The following is a 22,843-nucleotide window of genomic DNA, read 5'->3' as shown; positions in this document are numbered from 1 at the left end:
CATCCCCGTTTCTTCTTGCAACGCGAGCCGGGGGGTGGGGGCGGGGAGGGCGGGGCAAGCAGGATTGCAAAAGCAAACCGGGCATTCCGCCAACCCTTCTCGGATTTCTGGAAAATTCGGGCCTCCCGCTGCTGTTGCTCTTGCGCCCTCACTTCCTGCTCGCGCCTTTGTTTGAGTATTTTATTGGGGGTGGGGGTGGGGGAGGGGGACACATATACAGGACACGCGCACGGGACAGTTGAGACGTGGCCACCACCGGGGGGGGGGGGGGGGGGGGGGGGAGGGAGGGAGACACCTGATATTTCTGCTCCCTCAGGAGGTAAATGCAAAGCAAACAGGGATCTGGCCCCCCCCCCTCCCCCAACACCCCCCACACACTCCCCTCCCCCGGGTGTTGCATCATCGGGGCTGACAGGCTTGGGTGGCTGCGGTTGCGAGAGGCCTTGGGAGACGCTGTGGATTGCAGTGTCCCCCACTCGCCCCCCCAACCCCCCCCTTGCCATGTGCAGTGCCCCCCTGTTGCGGTTTGTAATGCCCCCCCTCCCGTTGCAGTTTGCAATGCCCCCCTCACCGTTGCAGTGTGCAGTGCCCCCCCCCCCCCCGTTGCTGTTTGCAATACCCCCCTGTTGCAGCATGCAATGCTCCCTGTTGCAGCGCGCGATGCCCCCCCCATTGCAGTTTGCAATGCCCCCCCCCCCCCTTGCAGCATGCAGTACCCCCCCGCTGTGGTGTGCAGTGCCTCCCATTGCAGTGTGCAATGCCCCCCTCCCCCGTTGTGGTTTTCGATGCCCCCCTCCCTTGCGGTTTGCAGTGCCCCCTGTTGCAGTGTGCAATGTGTTGTGTCGTGTCATGTCGTCACCCCCCTGCCCCCCTTGCAGTTTGCAACACTCCCATTACGATGTGCAATGCCCCCCCGTTGCAGCGTGCAATGCCCCCATTGCCGTTTGCAATGCCCTGTTGCTGTTCACAACATCCCTGTTACAATGTGCAACGCCCCCGTTGCCGTTTGCAGCACCCCCGTTACGATGTGCAATGCCCCCGTTGCAGTTTGCAATGGCCTGTTGCAGTTTGCAATAACCCCGTTGCGTCATGCAATGCCCCCATAGCCATTTGCAACACTCCCTGTTACAATGTGCAATGCCCTGTTGCAGTTTGCAACACCCCCGTAACAATGTCCAATGCCCCCGTTGCAGCGTGTAACGCCCCTGTTGCAGCATGTAATGCCCCTGTTGCCATTTGCAATGCCCCCTTGCAGCATGCAACACCCCTGTTGCAGCATGCAATGCCCCCGTTGCAGTTTGCAACACCCCTGTTACGATGTGCAATGCCCCCGCTGCACTTTGCAACATCCCCGTTGCATCTTGCAATGCCCTTTCTCCACAGTTACAACAGGTTTGCTCCACGGCGCAGTGGGCCTTGCTCTGCGTTGCACCCACCCCTCACCCACCTCCATCCCACCAGCTGCAGCGTTGCAACAATCCGCCCTGTCGCCTTGGTTAATCAAATTGCAATATTTTTTTTTCCTGCCATGCATTTTTTTTAGGGATTTAGGAATTTTTTTGGGGGGGGAAATGCAATTCCTCCCCCTGGTGGTGCCCGACCCCCCACTTTTTGGCACCCCGTGAATTTTTTGGCCATTGCACAACATCCTTTGGGGTTTCTTAGGCCACTTTGGGGATAATTTATAAAAACGGTGGGATTTTATGTCAAGGTTTCGGGATTTTGTGATAAGGGCCTTGAGATTTGTTGTTGGTTGCCTTGGGATTTGCTTTAATTGCTTTGGGATTTGCTTTAATTGCTTTGGCATGTGTTTTAATTGCTTTTGCATTTGTTATAATTGCTTTGGTATTATAATTGCTTTTGCATTTCATTGCTTTTACATTTGTTACAAATGCGTTTGTTATAATTGCTTTTTCATTTGTTATAATTGCCTTTGCATTTGTTATAATTGCCTTTGCATTTGTTGTAATTGCCTTTGCATTTGTTATAATTGCCTTTGCATGTGTTTTTAATTGCTTTTGCATTTCTTATTGTCTTTGCATGTGTTTTATTTGCTTTTGTATTTAATTGCTTTTGCACTTAATTGCTTTTGTATTTGTTATAATTGCATTTGTTATAATTGCTTTTGCATGCATTTTAATTGCTTTTGCATTTGTCATAATTGTCTTTGCATGTGTTTTAATTGGGCTTGCATTTGTTTTAATTGTTTTTACATTTGTTAATGGCCCTTGCCTTTGCATTTAATTGCTTTTGCATTTGTTACAGCTGCTTTTGCATTTAATTCCTTTTGCATGTGCTGTAACTGCTCTCCCCATGTGCCATTGCATGAACACCGTTATTCCTTCAGGAAAAAGTTGTTTTCTTGGGATATATTTTTTTTTTTTTTACTTTTTGCAAGGTTTTAATGTCGGGGTATAAAATACATTAAAAAAAACCCCAGCCTCCCAGGGAGAGGGATGGCGGGTGCACGTGGAGGCGGACGTGTGCCTCCCGTCACCTTGAGCAAGTTCCCGGCTTCCACCACCCCTAGAGCCTTGTTTATCAAGCACGCAATTAATTTTTATCCCGTCAGTCGTTAATCTTTATTTGTTTTTCATCCCTCAGCCTGTTGCTATGTCCCCACGTGATGCCAAGGCCGGTGCTGAGGTTGTGCTTGCGACACCTCCAGGAAAGTCTTGGGGTGAAATAGGAATAAAATTAGAAACATTCTATTATTTTATTACTACTACTACTACTATTATTATTATTACATGAATTAGAAGTAATCCGCGGTGCTTTTCCCTGGGAAATACGCTTTTCCCATGTTTTCCCATGGAAAAATGTGGCGTTTCCCGGTGGGAGACAGGTTGGGTGGGTGCGTCAGATGGGAGGTAGTTAATTGCTTTTGCATGTGTTGTAATTGCTTTTGCATGTGTTTTAATTGCTTTTGCATTTGTTATAATTGCCTTTGCCTTTGCATGTTTTAATTGCTTTTGCATGTGTTTTAATTGCCTTTGCATTTTTTATAATTGCTTTTGCATTTCTTATAATTGATTTTGCATGTGTTTTAATTGCTTTTGCATTGGGTCATTTCCACATGGGCAAGACATGGACATTCCCACCCTGGGAGGCCACACGGAGCCATTTCCCCCACAGGAGAAATGCTGGGATGTTTCCCCACCAACGGTGTCAAGACAAATTCCCATATTTTTTTTAGGTTTTTTTTTCCCCCACCCCAGAATTCACAAAGCAAAAGACCCCCACCCCACCATAAAAAACCCATAAAAACGGTCCGATAAAAAGTGTTTATTGGTGGACCCAATGGCAGGCAGCATGATACCGGAAACAGCCGATGGGAACAGCGCGGTTTTGGGGGAAAACAGCTGGGATTTCGGTCTGTTCATCTCCATTTTATGCTGGTTTTGGCTCCACCTTGTCACCTTCTCCTTCAGGCCACTGGGGTGCAGGTGGATCATCTCAGCGTTGGGCTCTACTGTATCAGCTCTTTAAAATCCACATTTTTACTCGCCGATTCGAGGCCAGATCCAGCGTTTTTTAATATTTTTTTTTTTAAAGGTATTTAAGGCCATGCGACCTGCTGGTTTTCCTTTGGCACCAGCAACCCCCCCACCCCTCCCGACCCTGGTCGGGGCTTCTAAGAGGCGTCAAAAATTTCTGCTGGGGGTATCTGGAAGGAGCGTGAGTGGTAGATGTCGGCGTCTACCGCGTAGGGTAGACAGGGGCCTCCACCTCCATCCGCACGAGGTCGGCGGCGCGGCTGGAAGAGATGGAACGCGGCGCCGTCAGCGCCCCCTTCTGGTGAGGAACCCATCTGCAGCCCTGCCCCACCCACCGGCACGGCGCCGGCACGGCGCCGGCACGCGGCGCTGCATCGTCCCCTTCCCGCCAGGTGCGTAGTGCTCAGCACAACGGTGGTTCCAAGGGGGGTCGAGCCACCCGGGGGGTCGGGGGCAAAGAAATTCCCAACGGACGGCGGCGCTGCCTTCACATTCCCCGTGGTGGAGGTCACCAAAGAGCTGCAGCACCCAACACCCCCGACACCCCCTTGTTGCAACCGTTTTCATTATTTTATATTTATATATATTATGTACTTATATATTATATATAAAATAGATTTATAAGTAATATATAAATTATATTTATAAATAATTTATATAAATAACTTACATATAAAATTATACTTATATATTACATATAAAATATATTTTTATTTATTTAAATATTTTAATTAAATTTTATTGTTTATTATTTATTTATTAAAAATATAATTTTATTTTATTTTTTAATTTTATTTTTTATTGTTTTATTTTTATTTTATTATAAAATAAAATTTAATATTAATTATATTTAATTTTAAAAATCTAAATATATTTATTTATTAAAAATTAAAATATAAAATTTCATTAATTTATATAAATACATGAAATTATATTTTTATTTTTACATATTATATATAATTTGTATTATATATATTACATGTAGAAATATAGAAAATATATTTTTTAAATTTATTTATAATATTTTAATTAAATTTATTATTTGTTAGTTTTTATTAAAAGTATAAGTAATTTTAAATTAATTTTATTTTATTTTAAAATTATTTTTATTGTTTTATTTTTATTTTATTATAAAATAAAAAATATTATCTTAAAAAAATTAAAAGTATTTGTTAAAAATAAATAAAATTAAAAATATATTTAAAAATTGTATATTTTTATATAATATATACAAATTATATATAATATTTAAATTTTAATTTTAATAACAATTAAAAAATATATATTATATATAAAAAATATAAATATATTTCTATAGTGCCGTCTCCCCCAGGAGCACCCCGTCACCCGCAGAAGAGGGGCAGAGCAGGCACAATGGTTGCAGGGGTGCGTTGGGGTGCTGGGCTGGTGTGGGGGTGCCATGCAGGACAGGCCGCGCCATGCGGGGCGCAGGGGAAGGCAGTGGAGATGGCAGTGCAGTGAGGGCAGGCCCACAAGTGTGCCAAGCGAGGCGTGCCAGTGAGGCCAGCGTGGTGGCCATGGGAGGGACCTTGGTGACCCCGGGGGTGGTGGCTTTGGGGGTGCTGGATGTTTGCCCCAGGGGCGTGAAATTGGGCAAAAAAGCTCCGTTTTTGGCAAAAGGGCTTGACCTTGGGCAAGGTCGCTCGTTCGTGGGTAAAAAATCGCTACATCTTCAACCAGATTCTGTTTGGCAAGGTCACCTCGTATTTGGTGAGGTCACCTTATATTTGGTGAGGTCACCTTATATTTGGTGAGGTCACCTCATATTCGGCAAGGTCACCTTATATCTGGTGACATCAGCGTATATTCGGCGAGGTCACTTAATATTTGGCGAGGTCAGCTTATATTCAGTTGGCAAAATTGCCCTGTATTTGGGAAAATTACCCTATATTTGGCAAAACCACCCTATATTTGTCAAAATAGCCCTGTATTTGGCAAAACCTCCCTGTCTTTGTGAAGATTACCCTATATTTGTCAAAATTGCCCTATATTTTGTGAAACCACACTGTATTTGGCAAAATTGCCCTGTCTTTGGTGAAACCGTCCTGTATGTTGTGAAATTGCCCTGTATTTAGTGAAATGGCCCTGTATTTGGTGGAATTGCCCTATATTTGGTGAAATTGCCCTGTCTTTGGCAAAATTGCCCTGTGTTTGTCAAGATTACCCTATATTTGTCAAAATTGCCCTATATTTGGTGAAACCAATCTGTATTTGTAAAAATTGCCTGTTCTTTGGCAAAACCACCCTGTATTTGTCAAAATTGCCCTGTCTTTGGTGAAACTACACTGTATTTGGCAAAATGTCCCTGTCTTTGTCAAAATTACCTTTCATTTATCAAGATTGCCCTGTATTTGTCAAAATTGCCCTATATTTGGTGAAACCCCTCTGTATTTGGCAAAATTGCCCTGTCTTTGGTGAAACTGCCCTGTATTTGGTGAAATTGCCCTGTATTTGGGAAAATTACCCTATATTTGGCAAAATCACCCTGTATTTGTCCAAATTGCCCTGTATTTGGCAAAACCTCCCTGTCTTTGTCAAGATTACCCTATAGTTGTCAAAATTGCCCTATTATTTTGTGAAAACACACTACATTTGGCAAAATTGCCCTGTATTTGGTGAAACTGTCCTGTATTTGGTGAAATTGCCCTGTATTTGGTGAAATGGCCCTATATTTGGTGAAATTGCCCTTTATTTATCAAAATTGCCCTGTTTTTGTCAAAATTGCCCTTATTTATCAAATTGACCTATATTTGGCAAAATGTCCCTGTCTTTGCAAAATTGCCTGGTTTTTGTCAAAATTGCCCTGTCTTGGTCAAAATCACCTATATTTGTCAAAATTGCCCTGTATTTGGTGAAATTACCCTACTTTTACCAAAATTGCCTCGTCTTTGTCCCAATCCCCCTCTATTTATCCAAACCGCCCCACCTTCCACCAGGAGGCCCTAGGTCCATCCAGAACGTTCTATGTTGGGCCAAATTCCCCGAAATCCAGTGGGACCGTTCCACCCTGGGTGAAATCTGCCTGAATTCGACAGTCACCCAGCACTTGGTCTTTCCGCCTCTCACTGGCACCAACGCGAGCAGCACGGTGAGGCAGGAGATGTCCCGTGACAGGCAGAAACATCATTTCTCAGCTTGACTCCCCCAAAACCCTCCCCGACGTCACGATTTCCGTCGATGCCCATTTGTGGGACGTGGGGGCTGAGGAAGGCATTGGGTATCTGCTCTCCATACACGTCTCTCTAAGGCCAGTCCGTGCTGAGGCACCAGGACCGCCCCCCCCCCCCGCCTCAGGTATTCAGCTAATTAATTAAGGGGGTGGTGGAACAGCCTAAACCTCATCCATGGGGCTGCAGGAACATTCGTAGCATGAGACGTGACAGTGAAGGAGGAGAAGAGTCACTTACCAGGGTCATTTCCATGGGTTTGTGTGTCAGTCGCTGTGGATGAAACCAAAGAAGATGGAGATGTCCTTCCTGGACGTTGCCTGGCCCAACCCATTGATGCCCCATGGAGGTAGTTCCCTACCCTCTTGCTTGCCCAAGCTTAAAAAAATATATCACCCCATGGGTTTTTTTTGGGGGGGTGGGGTGTCTTTTGGGGGTCACTCACCATCCTGCAAAATCCCTGGCTTTCCAGGCATCCGCAACCTCTGCGATGGTCCTCACAGTCCGGCCGTTGGGCAGCTTCAGGTCATCGCTGGGGTCGCCGTTGAAGTTGCCACAGGGAGCGCAGAGCTGGTTGACCAAGGTGGCCCCCACGGTGATTGTCATCTCCCCTCCAGGGCTGAAGAGCACGTCCATTCCTGAGGTGTGGGAGATGGTGATGTTCCCCGCCACCGCGCTCAAGGAAACAGCTTTGGACACTGCAGCTGGAGGTCGGGTGAAAAGTCCGTTCACCTGCAGCAACGTAGAACATCGAAAACAAGTTAAAAAATTCCAGAACGCTCCATAAAAAAAATAAAAAAATAAAAAACATCGTACAGCCCAAAGTCATCACTGGGGTTGCACACCTTCTAAAGGAAGAGGAGATAAATCCCACCCAAACGCCATGTCTTCATTTAACGATTCATCTTGCTCATCCCCAAGGGTTGCCCATGTCCTACCCCGGCTTACCCACACCTCCATGTTGTTGTTCACAGTGATGAAAGCTTCGCGGAAGAAGACGAAGACGGCCACGGCAGCCGGGATGTTGTCGTCCCGGCACTCGCTGACCTCCACCACCACCTTGAACCAGTTGGGGGACTGCTCGTTGCAAAGGGCGGCCACTTTGTAGGTGCCGCTGGTGAGGAGATCTCCCCTGGTGCCATCAAACGTGGTCAAGGAAGCCCCCGGAGAAACCCGGCATCGACCTTCCCGCTTGACACACAACTGTGCCCCATCCCGTCTGGTGCAGACCTCGTCCGGGGGACACCACATGTCCTCGCAGATGAGTCCTTGGGATGGGTGGCAGCTGCATTTGGTGGAGCAGTTGTTGGAGATGATGGTCTCACGCGCCTGGAAAGGAAAAGCTGGGAGGTTATTCCCCATGGACACTGTTCTCCAAATTTTGGGGGAATTTCCCACCTTTCAGAGGGGGAAGAAGTCCCAGAGAAAGAAAGAAAAACTGGAAGATGGATTTGGTGGAGTTTGTGCAACTCAACGAATTAATTGTCCTTTGTCCCCCGGGGCTGGCAGAGCAAAATAGGCATTTTCAGATGTTACTAATCACGTTATTTTGGACGTGTGTCCTAAAAACGAAGTGGTGACCCACCCATTGAGCCCCCACACCAGTTGCGTTGACTAAGTGGGACAACCAGCCTCATCAAAGATGGAATCCCCAAATTCATTGCATCGATGAGGTGGGACAACCCACCTCACGGCAGATTGGAGCCCCCAAACCAGTTGCATCGATGAGATGGGACAACCTACCCCATCAAGAACTGAATCCCCAAACCCCTTGCATCAGCCAGGTGGGACAACCCACCCCCACAATCCCCACAGATTCCACCAAAACCACCAATGCCAAGCCTTGATGGTCAACCTCACCTTGAAATACCACCCCTGGTGCATGCAGCATCACTGCATCGATGAGGTGGAACAACCCACCTCATGGAAGATTGGAGTCCCCAGACCAGTTGCATCGATGAGATGGGACAACCCACCTCATGGAAGATTGGAGCCCCCAAAGCAGTTGCCTCAATGAGATGGGACAAGCCACCTCATAGAAGATTGGAGCCCCCAAACCAGTTGCATTGATGAGATGGGACAAGCCACCTCATAGAAGATTGGAGCCCCCAAACCAGTTGCATTGATGAGATGGGACAACCTACCCCATCAAGAACTGAATCCCCAAACCCCTTGCATCAGCCAGGTGGGACAACCCACCCCCACAATCCCCACAAATTCCACCAAAACCACCAATGCCAAGCCTTGATGGTCAACCTCACCTTGAAATACCGCCCCTGGTGCATGCAGCCACACTGCTCCAAGGACACGCAGGCTTCTCCATCGAAGAGGTACCCATCGTCACACTGGCAGCCCTCGAAGCACGTCCAGCTGCACGGGGCCGGCATGGAGAGGCTGGCGCAGGTGAAGTCACAGGTACGGGTGCAGAGCTCGTAGTGGCTGTGGGGTGGGCAGGAAAGAGCTGGAAAAAAGGAGAGATATACCATTATTCCCCCCCAAAAAAATGTCATTGCTGTTGTTCCTGGACCCAACAGGGCATTGTCATGGCTATCCAATGGTCTTGGGCCTCTCTGCTGGCCCCAGAAGCTGTTAAAACAACCAAATCCTGCTTTTAGCACCCAAGTTGAAGCACATCACCAGTCACCTCGATGTGACCAGTTCCCTCAATGTGAGGAAGGAAGGGGGATGCCCGTTTTGAACTTGTTTGACCCAAATAATTGATGTTTTGGAGACAGTAAGCTGGAATTTTGTGGTTCCATGGTGTTTTGGGAAGTAGGTTATTTAAGCCCCAAGATGAGCTTTTTGGGGAGGTTTAAAAGTAATTTCTGGGTTATTTGATAGATTTTAGGGGGAGTTCAGCAGAAGGCAACCTTGCCTGATAGCACACAGGTCGTTTTAGGTCATCTTGGTCTGGACGGTGAAGGTGAGTTTGATGCATGCATTGAAAAATGGGAGGGGTTTACTGGGGGTAAATGTGGCTTTGGAGGGAAGTAGGGGTTGAAGTGGCTCCATGAAGATGTTCTCGAGTGCTTACGGCAAAAAGTGGTTGTTCTCCACCCGCTGATCTCGGCCGCGGCGGCTTGGCAAGCAGTGGCGTAGGCTTGGAGGCTGTGGCATAGAACGTCACTGGCACCGTTGGCAGCACAGACATCGTGGAGGCAGTGGTTGTAGTACTCCACTGGGCTCACCCGTGGGTGACACGGTCCGAAAGGTCCTGCCGGGTCCCAGATGAGCCCGCAGGAGTCACTGACGCTATAGGGAGCAGTGTCGGCGGCGTCGCACATGGCGCAGTCCTTGCCGTTGCAACCCTCAGTGCACGCTCCATCCTCCATGGGCACCTTCCAGGAGGTGATGAACTCCTCGGTGCTTTGCACCAAGGACCCTCCAGGCAGCTGGAAATCATCACCGGGGTCCCCGTTGTAGTTGCCACCCAGCCCGCACACACGGCCCCGGTAGGCGTCGGGGATGGTGACCAGGAGGTAGGTGGCCACATTGTAGAGGAGCCGCAGCCCGGCAGCCGTCTGGAGGACCACGTTGTTCCCTTCTTGGACGATCCGTAGCTTCTTCTTCTCTGTCACCAGTGGCAGCGTGTAGCGCTCCCCGTCCACCTGGGATGGGGCAATGTCGGCACACACACATGCACCAGGGGGATGCTGCACAGGTGTGTGCACCGAGGGACAGGGACATCCCAGCTTCTGCATGGTGGCGGGGGGGAGGGGATTTGCATGTGCACATGCATCAGGATCTTGCACAGACGTGTGCACTGAGGGCTGGGGGCACCCTGACTCACTAGTGAGGGGTTTTCACATGCACCGGGGGGCTCTGCATACGTGTGCACACATGCGGTGACTGTATGGGGCAAGGGGTTGCATGCACGTGTGCACCGGGGGGGGTTGCATGTGCGCGTCCACCAGGGGGGTCTGCATGCACGTGTGCACTGGGGGGGTGTTGCATGCATGTGTGCACCAGGGGGGGTTGCATGCATGCGTGTGCCGAGGGATTTTGTGTGCATGTATACACCAGGGGTGGGGTGGTGCATGCACACATGCACCGAGGGATTTTGCATGCACGTGTGCACTGGGGGTTTTTGCATGCACGTGTGCACCGCGGGATTTTGCATGCATGTGTGCACTGAGGGATTTTGCATGCACGTGTGCACTGGGGGATTTTGCATGTATGTGTGCACCGGGGTGTGTGTGCGTGTGCATGCATGCATGCACCGGTGGGTTTTTCATGCACACGTGCACCAGGGGGGGTTGCATGCACATGTGCACCAGGGGATTTTGCATGGATTTTGCATGGATTTTGCATGGATGTGTGCACCAAGGGATTTTGCATGCACACATGTACCAGGGGATTTTGCATGCATGTGTGGACCGGGGTGTGTGTGTTGCATGCACATGTGCACCAGGGGATTTTGCATGCAGATGTGCACCAGCGGGTTTTGCATGGGTTTTGCATGAATGTGTACACTGAGGGATTTTGCATGCACGTGTGCACTGGCAGGTTTTGCATGCATGCATGCACCAGGGGGTTTTGCATGCACATGGTACCAGGGGATTTTGCATGTACACATGCACCAGCGGGTTTTGCATGCACTTGTGCGCCAAGGGATTTTGCATGCACACATGCACCGAGGGATTTTGCATGCATGCATGCACTGGTGGGTTTTGCATGCACATGTGTACCAGGGGGTTTTGCCTGCATGCATGCACCGGGGGGGTTGCATGCACATGTGCACCACTGATTTTGGCACGGGAGCTCTTTCAACTTACCATCACCTCCCACTTCCGGCCCCTCTCCATGCTGACTGTGTGGCCGTGGATGGAGATGACCACCTTCTTCATCAGGGCTACGTTGCCCCGGCCACCCATGTCATGCTTCAGCAGCACTGAGAAGTTCGTCAGCCGCGGGTCTGGCTTGCAGAGCCGCGCCAGGACGTAGGTGCAGGAACCCAGGAGGTGAAAGGCTCGCCCATCGAACGTCAGGTAGTGTGGGTCCCCTGAGACCACCAGCCGTCCATAGCCCGCCGGGTAGCACCCCAGCACCCCGTCCTCTACTCGACACTCCTCGTGGGTGCTGCAGAAGACCTCCTCGCACTCCACTACCCCCTTGGCTTGGCAGCGGCACCTCTCCCTGCACGAGGTGTAGAAAACCTCACCCTTCTTGTAGTAGCGACCCTGGTGCTCGCAGCCACACTCGCCCGCCGGCACGCACTCATCGCCACTGAGGATGAAGCCCTCGTTGCAGAAGCAGCCTTCGATGCACAGCACCGACGCGCAGTCCCCCGGGCTGGCCGGACCCCGACACGTGGCTGGGCAGCTGCTCCCACAGAGCTCGTAGTGCGAGTGACGGGGGCAGGAGGGACCTGCGAGCAGCAGAGGAGAAAATAATCAAACCCCGCTTAGATCTGCAGCTGGGAACACCAGGGTGAGTATTTCCATCGTTGCGCTGAAGGTTGGGGGTGGGGGGTGGGGGCAAATGCAAGCAAGTCTTCGGTGGTGGAGCGTCTGGAGGGCAAAGGGGCTTTTTTTGGCATTGCCCTCCCTTGCATTAATAAAAAAATTGGGGGGCAATTGGGATTTATTTTATTATAAAAATAAATATTTTGCGTTCCCCTTCCTTGAATGAATAAAATAATATGTGGAGGGTGATCAGGATTTATTTTGCATTGCCTTCCCTTGCATTAATAAAAAATAAGAGGGTGATTGGGATATATTTTGCTCAGTTGCATGAAGGAGGAACAAATTTTACTTTGCAAACAAGCTGGAGGAGATTGACCCCCATCCATATTTGCATCTGAACTGGTTTGACCTCCAGGCTGTAGAAGGAGAGGCTAAAAGGATTTTTCTGGAAGGAATGGTTGGAAACGGGGCTGATAAATCCTATTCCTTCATCAACCCAATGCCCAGGGTGCAAATTGGTGCAAATCTTTGCGATCCGAGCAAGGATTGAGTGGTTGAGCATCAGTATCACTCTGGAGAGCAATGGGGACAGATTTTGGATCCCACTTCCTTGGTCAAGGAGGAATCTGGAGGAGCAACGGGGATTTATTCTGCACCGTTGCCAGACGGCATGGCTGAGGTTGGATTGGGAAATGTGTTGGAGGGAATTTCCCCCCTTCGCAACTCAACTCATTGAACTCAACAACTCATTGGGCCCCCTCAACCCTTGGAGCAGTGGAGGGGCAGGAATGAAGAGATGTTGGCAACGGGGTGAAGAAACCCGGTGTCGGAAGCGTGGGCGGCGGGTTCCCGTTGGCACTGAGCAAAGCTACCAGCAGCTGGTTGTGCTCAACGCCTCGGAGGGGGGAAAGCCCCCTTCTGGCCCCACTCACCGCAGAAGGACGGCGTCCTCCACGGCTCCACGGTGATGCCCTGGCTCTGGCATTCCATCACGTAGGAGGCGATGGCTTTGCACAAGGTGTCCCGGTGGCCTTTGTAGTGGCAAGCGTCAAAAGCACAGTCCTCCAGGAAGGGTGCGGGGTTGATGGTGCGGTGGCAAGCCCGGAAGGGTCCCCCAGCTTTGGCGATCACCCCACAGTAGCCGTCACTGCGGTAGGGCAGCTTCTGCTCCTCTTTGCATACGGGGCAATCCCCCACGCAACCAGTGGAGCAACCGGGGACCTCTCCCACCTTCCAGCTGTTGGCCAACTGGATTTCATCGGCAGCCCGTTGGCCATCACGGGTGGTGAAGTCGTCGTCGGCGTTGCCGTTGGCATTGCCGCAGAGGCCGCAGACGGCGCCGGCGTAGGCATCAGGGAGGATGACGCGGGCGTAGCTGTACCAGTCAAAGCTCACCCGTAGGCCAAAGATGGTGTGGACGAAGCCGTGGACACCACTGTGGTAGACCTCAAACTGGCCCTTCTGGCTGAACGGGAGCTCCACGAAGGCACCGTTGACCTGGGGGTGGTGGCACCAAGGGTTGGTGGTGGCACCGGGTGGCCACCAAGGCCTAGCGCCACCCCGTCGAGATCTGGGTGTTTACATCCCATTTTTATTTTTTTTTTTGGCATGGGGGGAGGATTTCTGGGCAAATTCCCATCAGTTGGGTTTGGTAAACACTTTGCCCAGCGAGGTGGAATTTCCAGAAAAAATGCGAATCACTTGGGGTTGGGGTGTTTTTGAACAAGCCAGGAAGGTTTTCCAGGCAAATGCAAACTGGGGGGGTGGGGGCGATATTGCAAAATGCTTCTTTTTTTTATCTTTTTTTTTTTTTTGGCGGTCGCATGCAAATCGCTCGAGATTTGGGGTGTTTCTGCCCAAACCTTTTGTGTGAGGTGGATTTCCAGGCAGGGGGGTCTGTGTCAAGGGGAAAATATAACTGCTCAGAGAGAAAAATTCCAGAAAAAATGGGAGCCAGTCCTTTTGTGCAATACTTTGGCGAAAGCAAGGCAGGAAATCGGACTTTTCCCAAATTAATTGAGTCAGCCTGCAGCTGTCGGGGAGAGAAGAAATACAAATGCATGGATGCGAAAAAAAAGAAGCTGGAGATGTCAAGCCAAGTTGATGCTTTTTGAGTGTGAAAGTATTTTTACTGTTACTCATAGATATATTTTGCTGGCTCAGCCTGCCAGAGTGAAAACGGGCGCTTGCCAGCATGCCATAAACAAGTTGTAAGCTTTTTCCCTTTTTCCTTTTTTTTTTTTCTTTTTTTCTTTTTTCTTTTCTTTTTCCTTTTTTTTATTTTTTAATTTATTTTTCTTTTTTCTTTTATTTTTTCTTTTTTCTTTTTTAATTATTTTTCTTTTTCTTTTTTCTTTTTTCATTCTTTATTTTTTCTTTTTTTATTTATTTTTTCTTTTTTCTTTTTTTTTTCTCCTTTTTTCTTTCTTTTTTTTTTTTTTCCCCCTCTCCCCACCTTGAACTTCTTTAAACATTTAAAAATAAAGTCTTTAAATCCAAACTAACTGCTCAGGGCTCCCTCTGGAGATGGCAGGCAGACAGCGATACTTCCACAGAGGTGTACGGGGGGGGTGGCGGGGTGGGTGAGGAAAAAGGGGGATTTTTTGGGGGGGGGAAACAGAGCAAATAAGCAGTTTAGGTGCAGGTTGCATGAGGTCCTTGGCAGACACCTACCTTGACCTTGCGTGGGTGCTCCTGGCTCATGCTGATGACATTCCCATAGACCTCCAGGGTGACGGTTTTGGTGAAGGACACAGCTTTGCTGCCCCGGTTGTTGTTCTCCACCTTGATGGTGAAGGGGGTCAGCTGGGGGTCCTGGGTGCAGAGGGCTGCGAACTGGTAGACGCACGTCCCTTGGAAGTCATATCTCAACCCGTCGAAGGTGGTGTAGTGAGGGTCGCCTGTCCCGATGCAGGTGAAGTACTTGTTTGCCTGGCAGCTGGGGACGCCATCGACCATGATGCATTTCTGGTGGGCTTTGCACCCAGCCTTCCTGCAAGCCACCTTGCCCCCCACCTCACACCGGCACCGGCTTTGGCAGCTCTCATCTTCCCAAAACTCCTCATGGACCTGGTAGGAATGACTGTTGTGGAAGCAACGGCAGGTCTCTGCTGGGACACACGCTTCACCGTGGAGGACAAAGCCCTCATCACACTGGCAGCTGGCAGCGCATGGCTTGCTGCAGGAGGTGGGGGCTTTGGGGTTGGTGCAGGTGGCAGGGCACGCTGTCCCACAGACTTCAAAGTGGCTGTTTGGGAGGCATCTCTGAGCTGTGGGGGGATGATATTTGAGGAGAATATCTCAAAAAGGGCCAACCCAAGGGAGGAGCTGAGCACTTTCCTTAGAGGGATGTTGGGTTCCTACACTGGAGATGCCCCAAAACCCCACCAAGCTGATGCCTGCAAGTGATTCAGAGTCCAGGAGACACCCTGTGGGATTGTTCTCATGAGGAACCCTACATAAATCTGTGTGCTATGGACCTCCGAGGTCAGATGAGGTGGATTTTGGGGTGGTTTGGCACGAAAACAGTACTGCAACCCTTCCCCAACACGCAGTGTGTTGGTTACGTTGATGCCTACAAGCATGGGCTTGGTGGGCTGGGCAGAAACTCAGCTACCCGTGGCCAGATCCCCACATGGGTCCCTTTCTTTCTCCCCCAAAATTCTTGGGGATGCCCCCACGCCACCCCACCCCCCATCCGAGCTCACCGCAGCCTTCTTTGTCCTGCAACATCTCCTGGTCTCCACAGTTGTCCTGGCAGGAGGGATCTCGCCAGCTTTCAGCCCACTCCTCCACGCTGGCAGCCGGAGTGCTGTCGGGAAGCGTCACCTCATCCTCTGCGTCCTCGTTGAAGTTGCCGCAGAGGCCACAGGTGGCCCCGAAATAGCTGCTGGGCACGGCCACCATTATGGCCCAGTCTTCATCGTAGGTCACCTGCAGCCCAAAATCAGTTTGCAGGATGGTGCGACCTTCGTTTTGGGAGATCTGGATCTTTCCCGCTTCCAGGGTGGCTGGTAGGCTGGTGAGTTTGTTGTTGACCTTGGGGGGGGGGGCATGGGGTGGGGCAGGAGAAGGGCAGGGGTGGGGAAGGAAGGAGAAGAAGAAGGATGAAACCCCAGTAGGTGGTTGCTTCACCCAGTAGGTGAAAGCACATAGATACAATCAGAAAGAGAAATTTCTTTCAGGAAGACGCAATTAATCAGCATGAATGAGGAATTTCTGCCCCACGTCCTGTAGATCCTCAGAGGCTTTAGCGGGAAAAGATCAAAACCCAAACGTGTTGGGGGAGAAGCATCTCCGTCAAATTCTGAGCATAAAATCTCATTTTTGTTAAGACTGATGAACTGTAAGGCTGGGAGAAACCACATCTGACCTCGCAAAATGGACTTAAGTCTCACCTCGACTCCCTTTTTGTGGTAGGTCTCCATGGTTGGTGGACCCTGTGGATAAAGTCAATGCCACGGTAGAGTGGCGTCCTTAAAATTGCCTTTTTCTTGATGCTAACCAGCAAGCTGGCAGGGTTTAATTAGTGATCCCTCTGAGGACATCTCAAGTCCTCATCAAGCACGAAACGCCCTCTCCTTTGCCGTGTCTGGATTTGTCACGCAAAATTTCCCAACATTCTGTGGTTTGGGTGGTTGTCCTCATTTTTTTTTTTTTCATTTCAACCTCACACGCCCTCATTTATTTATTTTTTTTTATTTCAACCTCACCTGCCCACAATATTTTATCCTCTTCCACTTGGCACAAAAACCTTGGCCCAGAAAAGTGGTGTCACGGTCTGGAAAAAACCCACCTGGATTTTACCTCCTTCTCCTTTGTGGATGGAGATGTTGTAGGCGTACACGTAGACATTGGTCAACCACTCCTTGGAATTGCCTTCACCCTTCTTCTCCTCCTCCACAATGAAAGGCACCAGGGTGGGATCGTTGCCGCAATATTTGGCAAGGGTGTAAGCACAGCCGCCCTGGATGTCCACGGTCATCCCGTCAAAGGTGTGGTACTGCAGGGACTGCGACCCCATGCAGGTTCCCATGTAGTCGTGTGCGCACACAGCCTCCCCTTTCTCCATCTTGCACGTCTCCTTTGCGCGGCATTTCACCAGCCGGCAGGGATCTGGAAGACATGGTACATGGTTATTTGGCCTTGGGGAGGCCAATTGTGCACCAGAAGTGGCCTTGGGAAGGGTGGAAGCATCACCATAGACCACCAACCAAACCAGCACCTCCAGATCTCCGCTACCCTGAAGCAGGGCCTAATCCCGGGTGGATTTAGCCACCTTAGATCATCTGGGTTGATGGCTTGAGGCTCCCCTGCACTGATTTTTTTTTTTTTTTAGTTGTAGATGATTTACTTTTAGGTTATTTATAGATGAGACGTTTATAGCAGAAGTGTCCTCTCCTAAAATGGGCCAAAGCCGTGTGGGATTAATTACGCCCTTTTCGACGTGCCTATCCTTGTGCTACGAGAGAAAAGATGAGTTTTTAGCTCAAATTGGCTAATTTTAGATACTTTTCTCGATGAGAGCTCGGCATTGATCAGCTGTGGGGGTGGAAAGAAGATGTTACAGGTGGAAGACTAAATGTTGACCCACAAAAACACGTGGGTTTGCCTTGCCTCACAACTGCAAGGGCAGGAGGGAAGCAAAAAGGGGGTGAAGGTGGGTTGGAGATGGCCATGGGAAGCAAAAAAGGGAGTGAAGGTGGGTTGGAGATGGCCGTGGGAAGCAAAAAGGGGGTGGAGGTGGGTTGGAGGTAGCCATGTGAAGCAAAAAGGGGGTGAAGGTAGGTGGAGGTGGCCATGGGAGGCAAAAAAGGGTTGAAGGTGGGTGGAGGTGGCCAAGGGGTGCTCACCACTGTCGCAAACGGCTGCCGACCCATAGGCTTTTTGCTCCCGGACCCCCACGCTGAGCAGCCCAAAAGGGGACATCTCGTGCTCCACTGTATGGATGGCAAATTGGTTGCCCAAACTGTGCCCGGCCCAGGAGTAATCAGTGCCCGGGACGGGCTTCCACGCGACGTTTCTCAATGGCGTTTTGTTGAGCATTATTCCAGATGTCTCCGAGGTCTTGGCTATCAGCAGGGCGTAATTATCATAACCGTCCAGGGTGAAGATGTTGTAGGAGTTACAGTAACTGGAGACATCTGGGATGGTCATGAAGAATGGGTCATAGGAGATGGTGTCTTTATGACCTCCGTCGGCAAAAAAAATGACCTGGATGCCAGCGTTGGCAGAGAGGTACAAGGTATTGAAGGCTTGGAGTCCGTAAAGCGTTGACCGGCTGGGCCGTAGCTCCCGAACTGTCTTGGTCACCCCATGTTGAGACTCCACACGTGTTGGCTGGGAAGTGGTAACATAGATGATATCAGACTGAGTCTCGAAAGGCAACGGCGGCACGATGAAGGTGGTGCCCCAGCTGGAAACGGGCCGGAGCTGCTCCACCAAATGGTCGCAGTGCGTGAACCTGGCCAAGCAAGTGTGACCGGTGAAAACAGCCACAGGTTTCTGCGCCACGATCTGTGTGCCAGACATATCAGATGAGCTTTGGAGCTGGGCTGCTTGGAAAGGCTCCAGTGTGATGGGGAGCACCGAGCCCCGGGGGTAAGACTGGCCTTGGTAGGTCACTGTGGCTTTGAGATGCACGTCAGCTGTGGTGGGCTCATCCCAGGCGGCCACCACGAACTCACCATAGCGGTCAGTGCCTACATTGGGTGTCACAACATGGTACTTCGTACCCCAGCTGTGCACAGGGTATACGACGGTTGAGTCAACCGAAGTAGGTTTCTCGTTGACCATCACCAAGGAGATGGCGTTGTTGGCCCTCACCACCACAGTGTTGTCAAAGATTTTGCTCCCCACCATCTCGGCTTGGGGTGGGATCTTCACTGCAATGGTTTGGCCCATGGTCGCCTGCACTGTCATCCTCAAGCCGGGCTTCTTCATGGAGATGGTGATGGACGTGAAGGGCGAATAACCTGTGATGAGCAGCTTGAAGTCGCTGTTGAGCGTCTGCTGCAAACCATTTTGCATGAAGGCCACCACGAACTCTTCCCCCAGGTGATGCGGAGCTGGCGCAGCGAAGCTGAGCAAGCAAAAAACACCTGGAAAAGCCAGAGGAGGAGGAGGAGAACTTGCCACCAGTGCCCTCATCATCCGTAAGGTCAGATGTAGCAACCCTAGTTGGGGACCGAGACTCAAGTTGGGCTTGAGGTGGCAACTGGTTTAATCTGGGTGGATAAGGAACAGCCATTTGGTGGCTTATTGATTTGATGGGACGTTATTTTGGAGGAATAATTTGAATTCACGTGGATTTGATGGGATATTATTTTGGAGGAACAACAATTTGAATTCACGTTGATTTGATGGACAATTGATTTGATGGACTTTTGATCTGAGAGTTTATCAAATTGGAGCAGGAAGGTCCGCCAACATGAACAGACGTGGCATTGTCCTGAAGGAACATCGATGGAGAGAACTATACATTTGAAGAAATAGCAATGAATTCTGGGGCAAAAGATGGACGTTTTGGGTAGGTTTCATGCCAGATGGAGAAATTCAAAAGGGGGAAATTTGGGTTTTGAAATGCCTTTCACCTCCAAAAGGCCATGGAGGTGGAAATGTGGACAGCCATGTTCTGAGATGATGCTGAAGGACTGTGGCTGGTGCTGGGTTGCAACCTGGGGGCAAATTGCCTGATTTTCCACCAGTCCCCCCCAAAACATGGCTTGGGTGGGGGCTTTGCCTCTTGGTTTCTCCTCTATGTGTCACAGTGGGGGTAGGAATTTTGTCTCCTCTCAATCATTGCGTGGGACCAGGGTGCAACATGTGGCCTTTAGGGCTGGAAAAATCTCATTTTTAGTTGATTCACCTTTTTTGGGGTGGTGAATTTTACAGGTTTTGATACATTTCTCCACCCTGGTTGAACTCACCCCATAACATGACGGTCCAGACCCACAGCAGAGCAGCAGTTTTTCCCCAGCCTGGGCCAATGCCCATGGTGCTTTAGCTGCAGAAGGTAAGAAAAAAATTATTTCTCTGATTTTTTTTTAAAAAATCCACTCGGTTTTGCCTGGGGCCCAAAATTCCGAGGTTTATCGCACTTGCACTTGGCCCAAAATTTGACATGTGGTTGCACTGGGACTCATACGCATCCTCCAAAATCCGTAAAAAAAAGGTAAAACCCCCTGCACTCATCCACAAAACATGTTTTTATTGCGTTTGCCCCCAAAACACTCACACTTCCAAAAAATCCGGTTTGTAGGGTCTTTTTTCACTCATACTCATCCCCAAAGCCACTATTTTATTGCACTCACGCCTGTCCCCAAAAAATCTACATTTTCTTGCACTTGCACATGCACCTGACCCCAAAATCTGCTTTTTTATTATTTTGGGGGGCATTTACACGTGCCCTCCGCCACATTCAAGCCCCCACCCCACCCCCCAGCACTTCACATCCTCATGGAAACAGACCCAGATTTGAGTCCCTCCAAAATTTTACAAAATTCAAACTCTCCTCTGAGCATATTTGCTTTATTCCATTTCCCCTCCTCTTTTTTTCCCCCTTTTTTCACTTTTTTCCTTCCCCACCCCTTTTTTCCCTTTTCCTTTTTTCCTTTTTTCTTCCTTTTTCTTTCTTTCCCCCCATTTCCCTTGTTTATTTTGCCCCAATTTCCCCTTTTTTCCCTTCCCCCCCCCCCAAATCCCCTTTTTTTTCTCCTTTTCCCCTTTTTCCTTTCCCTCATTTTTTTCCTTTTCCCATTTTTTTTTCCTTTTCCACCCCTTTGGTCCCTTTTCCCCCCTCCCCAAAATCCCCTCAGAAACAGAAAAATTATTCCACTACCGAGAACAAACCCAGGGCTGGGGGGGATGGATGAGGAATTTCCAGATGTGCTTTCCCATTCTGGGCTCTTTGCTAAAAAAAAATTAATAAAAATAATAATAAAAAATGTATATGTATGAATTTAACCTCACCTGCCTCTGTTTTTTATCCAATCCCAAAAAGCTCCGTTTTGTCCTCAGATCCTTGATGCAAACAGCGAGAGCGACCCCAGGGCAGCCAGCTCCCGCTCCTCCCTTTATTATATTTTTCAGGGGTAAAAAAAAAAAAAAGTGGGAGAAAAAATGACAAATACAGACGATCCCAGGGGACCGACCCACCCAGTGCTTTGACATCATTTTTGGCGAGAAAAAAGGGTGAAAACAGGGAGAAAAACATTGTTTTTATGAAAGCCACGCCAGGAGTTGATGCAAATGGCAAAAAAAAAAAAATCTGAATGACTAAATTGGGATTTTTTTTTTTTTTTTTTATTGCTGGTGGGGAGGAAATTGCCCCAAAATGACGGGCAGGGGCGAGGGGTGTGAGATGGGTGTGTGTGTGTATGTGTGTATGCAGAAATAGGGTGTGTTAATGGGTCAAAATAAGGAAAAAAAAAAGAAAAAAAGAAAAAGGTAGGGGGAGGAGGAGGGAGGGGGTTTTCCAAAAAAATCCCTTTGGGGGGATGATGAATAGGGCTAAACTGGGGGGGGGGGGGGGGGCGGGGGGGAAGGGACATTGCATGGCGTCATGTGTGTTGTGTGTTTGTGCGCGGTAGTGCGTGTTGCATGCACAGCTTGGGGGGGGCGGGGGTGTTGCTGGGGCGGTGGGTGCACGCCTGCATTGCACACATGTGCACAGTGGTGTTGAGCATTGCCTTGCACGCCTGCATTGCACGTGTGTGCACTGTGGTGTTAAGCATTGCCTTGCACACCTGCGTTGCACGCGTAAGCACAGCAGCGTTGAGCATTGCCTTGCACACCTGCATTGCACACGTGTACACAGCGGTGTTGAGCATTGCCTTGCACGCCTACGTTGCACGCGTGTGCACAGCGGTGTTAAGCATTGCCTTGCACACCTGCATTGCACGCGTGTGCACACCAGCACATTGCACACCACGGTGCATTCCGCGTGTCACGTGCACACAGGTTGGGCAGCACATGCATGCCGAGCGTGTCATGGGCAGCGTGTGCGACACTCCCATGCGTCTCAGGTGTTGTGCACACCTTGTGTGTCCGTGCTGGTTCCCATGTGCAAAACCACTTTGTCTTCAGGGAGGAAAATTCCCACTTCATGGGGGTTTTGAGGTGATTCCTTTTCCCCTAAAATTTAATTCTTTTCCCCCAAAATTGGTCACGTGGAATTTTGGCACGATCCTGACCTCATATTCCTGTTGGAAAATGCCCATCAATGGGAAAAATCCAGGATTATAAGACATAAAATGAGCCCTGAGCATTTGGAAATAATTTTGGGGGGCATTTTCTAAAAAAAAAAGGGGGGGGGGAAATTATAAATTCATGATTACAAGAAATCGTTAATACATGTGCTGAGCGCAAAAAAAATCCTGCACACTGGCAAAAAAAATAATAATCATTCCTGCACGTAGAGTGCAAAAAAGCATAAATCTGTGCTTGTAGAGGGCAAAAAAAGAGATGAATTTTTAAACACAGAGGGCAAAATTTATAAATTGATGTGTGAGGTGCAAACAAATCAGGAATTTGTCCCCACAGAGGGTGAAAACTCATAAATTCATGCAAATGGAAAAAATATTTCAAATATTTGCATATAGAATGTGACAAATTCAAATTCATGCCTACAGACAAACAAAAAAAATAATGAATTTGTGCAGAGAGAGGGCGATAAATCACCAATTTGTGTATATGGACACAAAAACCCCCAGAAAATTGTGTATGCAGAGGGCAAAAATTTGTGAATTCATGC

General features: G+C 49.3%; 1 protein-coding gene and 1 long non-coding RNA gene across 5 annotated transcripts; one reads left to right on the top strand and one right to left on the bottom strand.

The window, feature by feature from the left end:
• The first annotated feature begins 278 nt into the window (after positions 1–278).
• On the top strand, positions 279–2,708 carry LOC130146487 (uncharacterized). The gene is made up of 2 exons (XR_008820924.1): positions 279–319; positions 2,605–2,708. It is a non-coding gene; the product is annotated as an uncharacterized LOC130146487 (long non-coding RNA).
• A 562-nt stretch (positions 2,709–3,270) lies between these two features.
• LOC130146485 (IgGFc-binding protein-like) lies at positions 3,271–21,445 on the bottom strand. Of its 4 annotated transcripts, XM_056332641.1 has the most exons (14): positions 20,930–21,049; positions 20,019–20,095; positions 17,943–19,190; positions 16,886–17,205; positions 15,798–16,128; positions 14,764–15,359; positions 13,023–13,587; positions 11,461–12,053; positions 9,720–10,293; positions 8,947–9,146; positions 7,634–8,014; positions 7,131–7,417; positions 6,926–6,958; positions 3,271–3,757 (listed from the first exon to the last, which is right to left on the bottom strand). In XM_056332641.1, exons 2-13 carry the CDS (start codon positions 20,083–20,085, stop codon positions 6,952–6,954), a joined length of 5,169 nt encoding a protein of 1,722 aa, XP_056188616.1. In that variant the 5' UTR covers positions 20,086–20,095; positions 20,930–21,049; the 3' UTR covers positions 3,271–3,757; positions 6,926–6,951. The 4 variants fall into 4 exon arrangements, with proteins under 4 accessions (XP_056188616.1, XP_056188615.1, XP_056188614.1 ...); XM_056332640.1 differs by lacking the exons at positions 6,926–6,958; positions 20,930–21,049 and adding an exon at positions 21,061–21,445; XM_056332639.1 differs by lacking the exon at positions 6,926–6,958.
• Positions 21,446–22,843: the final 1,398 nt, after the last annotated feature.

The sequence above is a fragment of the Falco biarmicus genome, chromosome 3 (genome assembly GCF_023638135.1).
Source record: "Falco biarmicus isolate bFalBia1 chromosome 3, bFalBia1.pri, whole genome shotgun sequence".
Taxonomy (NCBI): Eukaryota; Metazoa; Chordata; class Aves; order Falconiformes; family Falconidae; genus Falco; species Falco biarmicus.
Note: the sequence above shows the minus strand (reverse complement) of the source record. Positions and strands in the feature narration are given on the sequence as shown.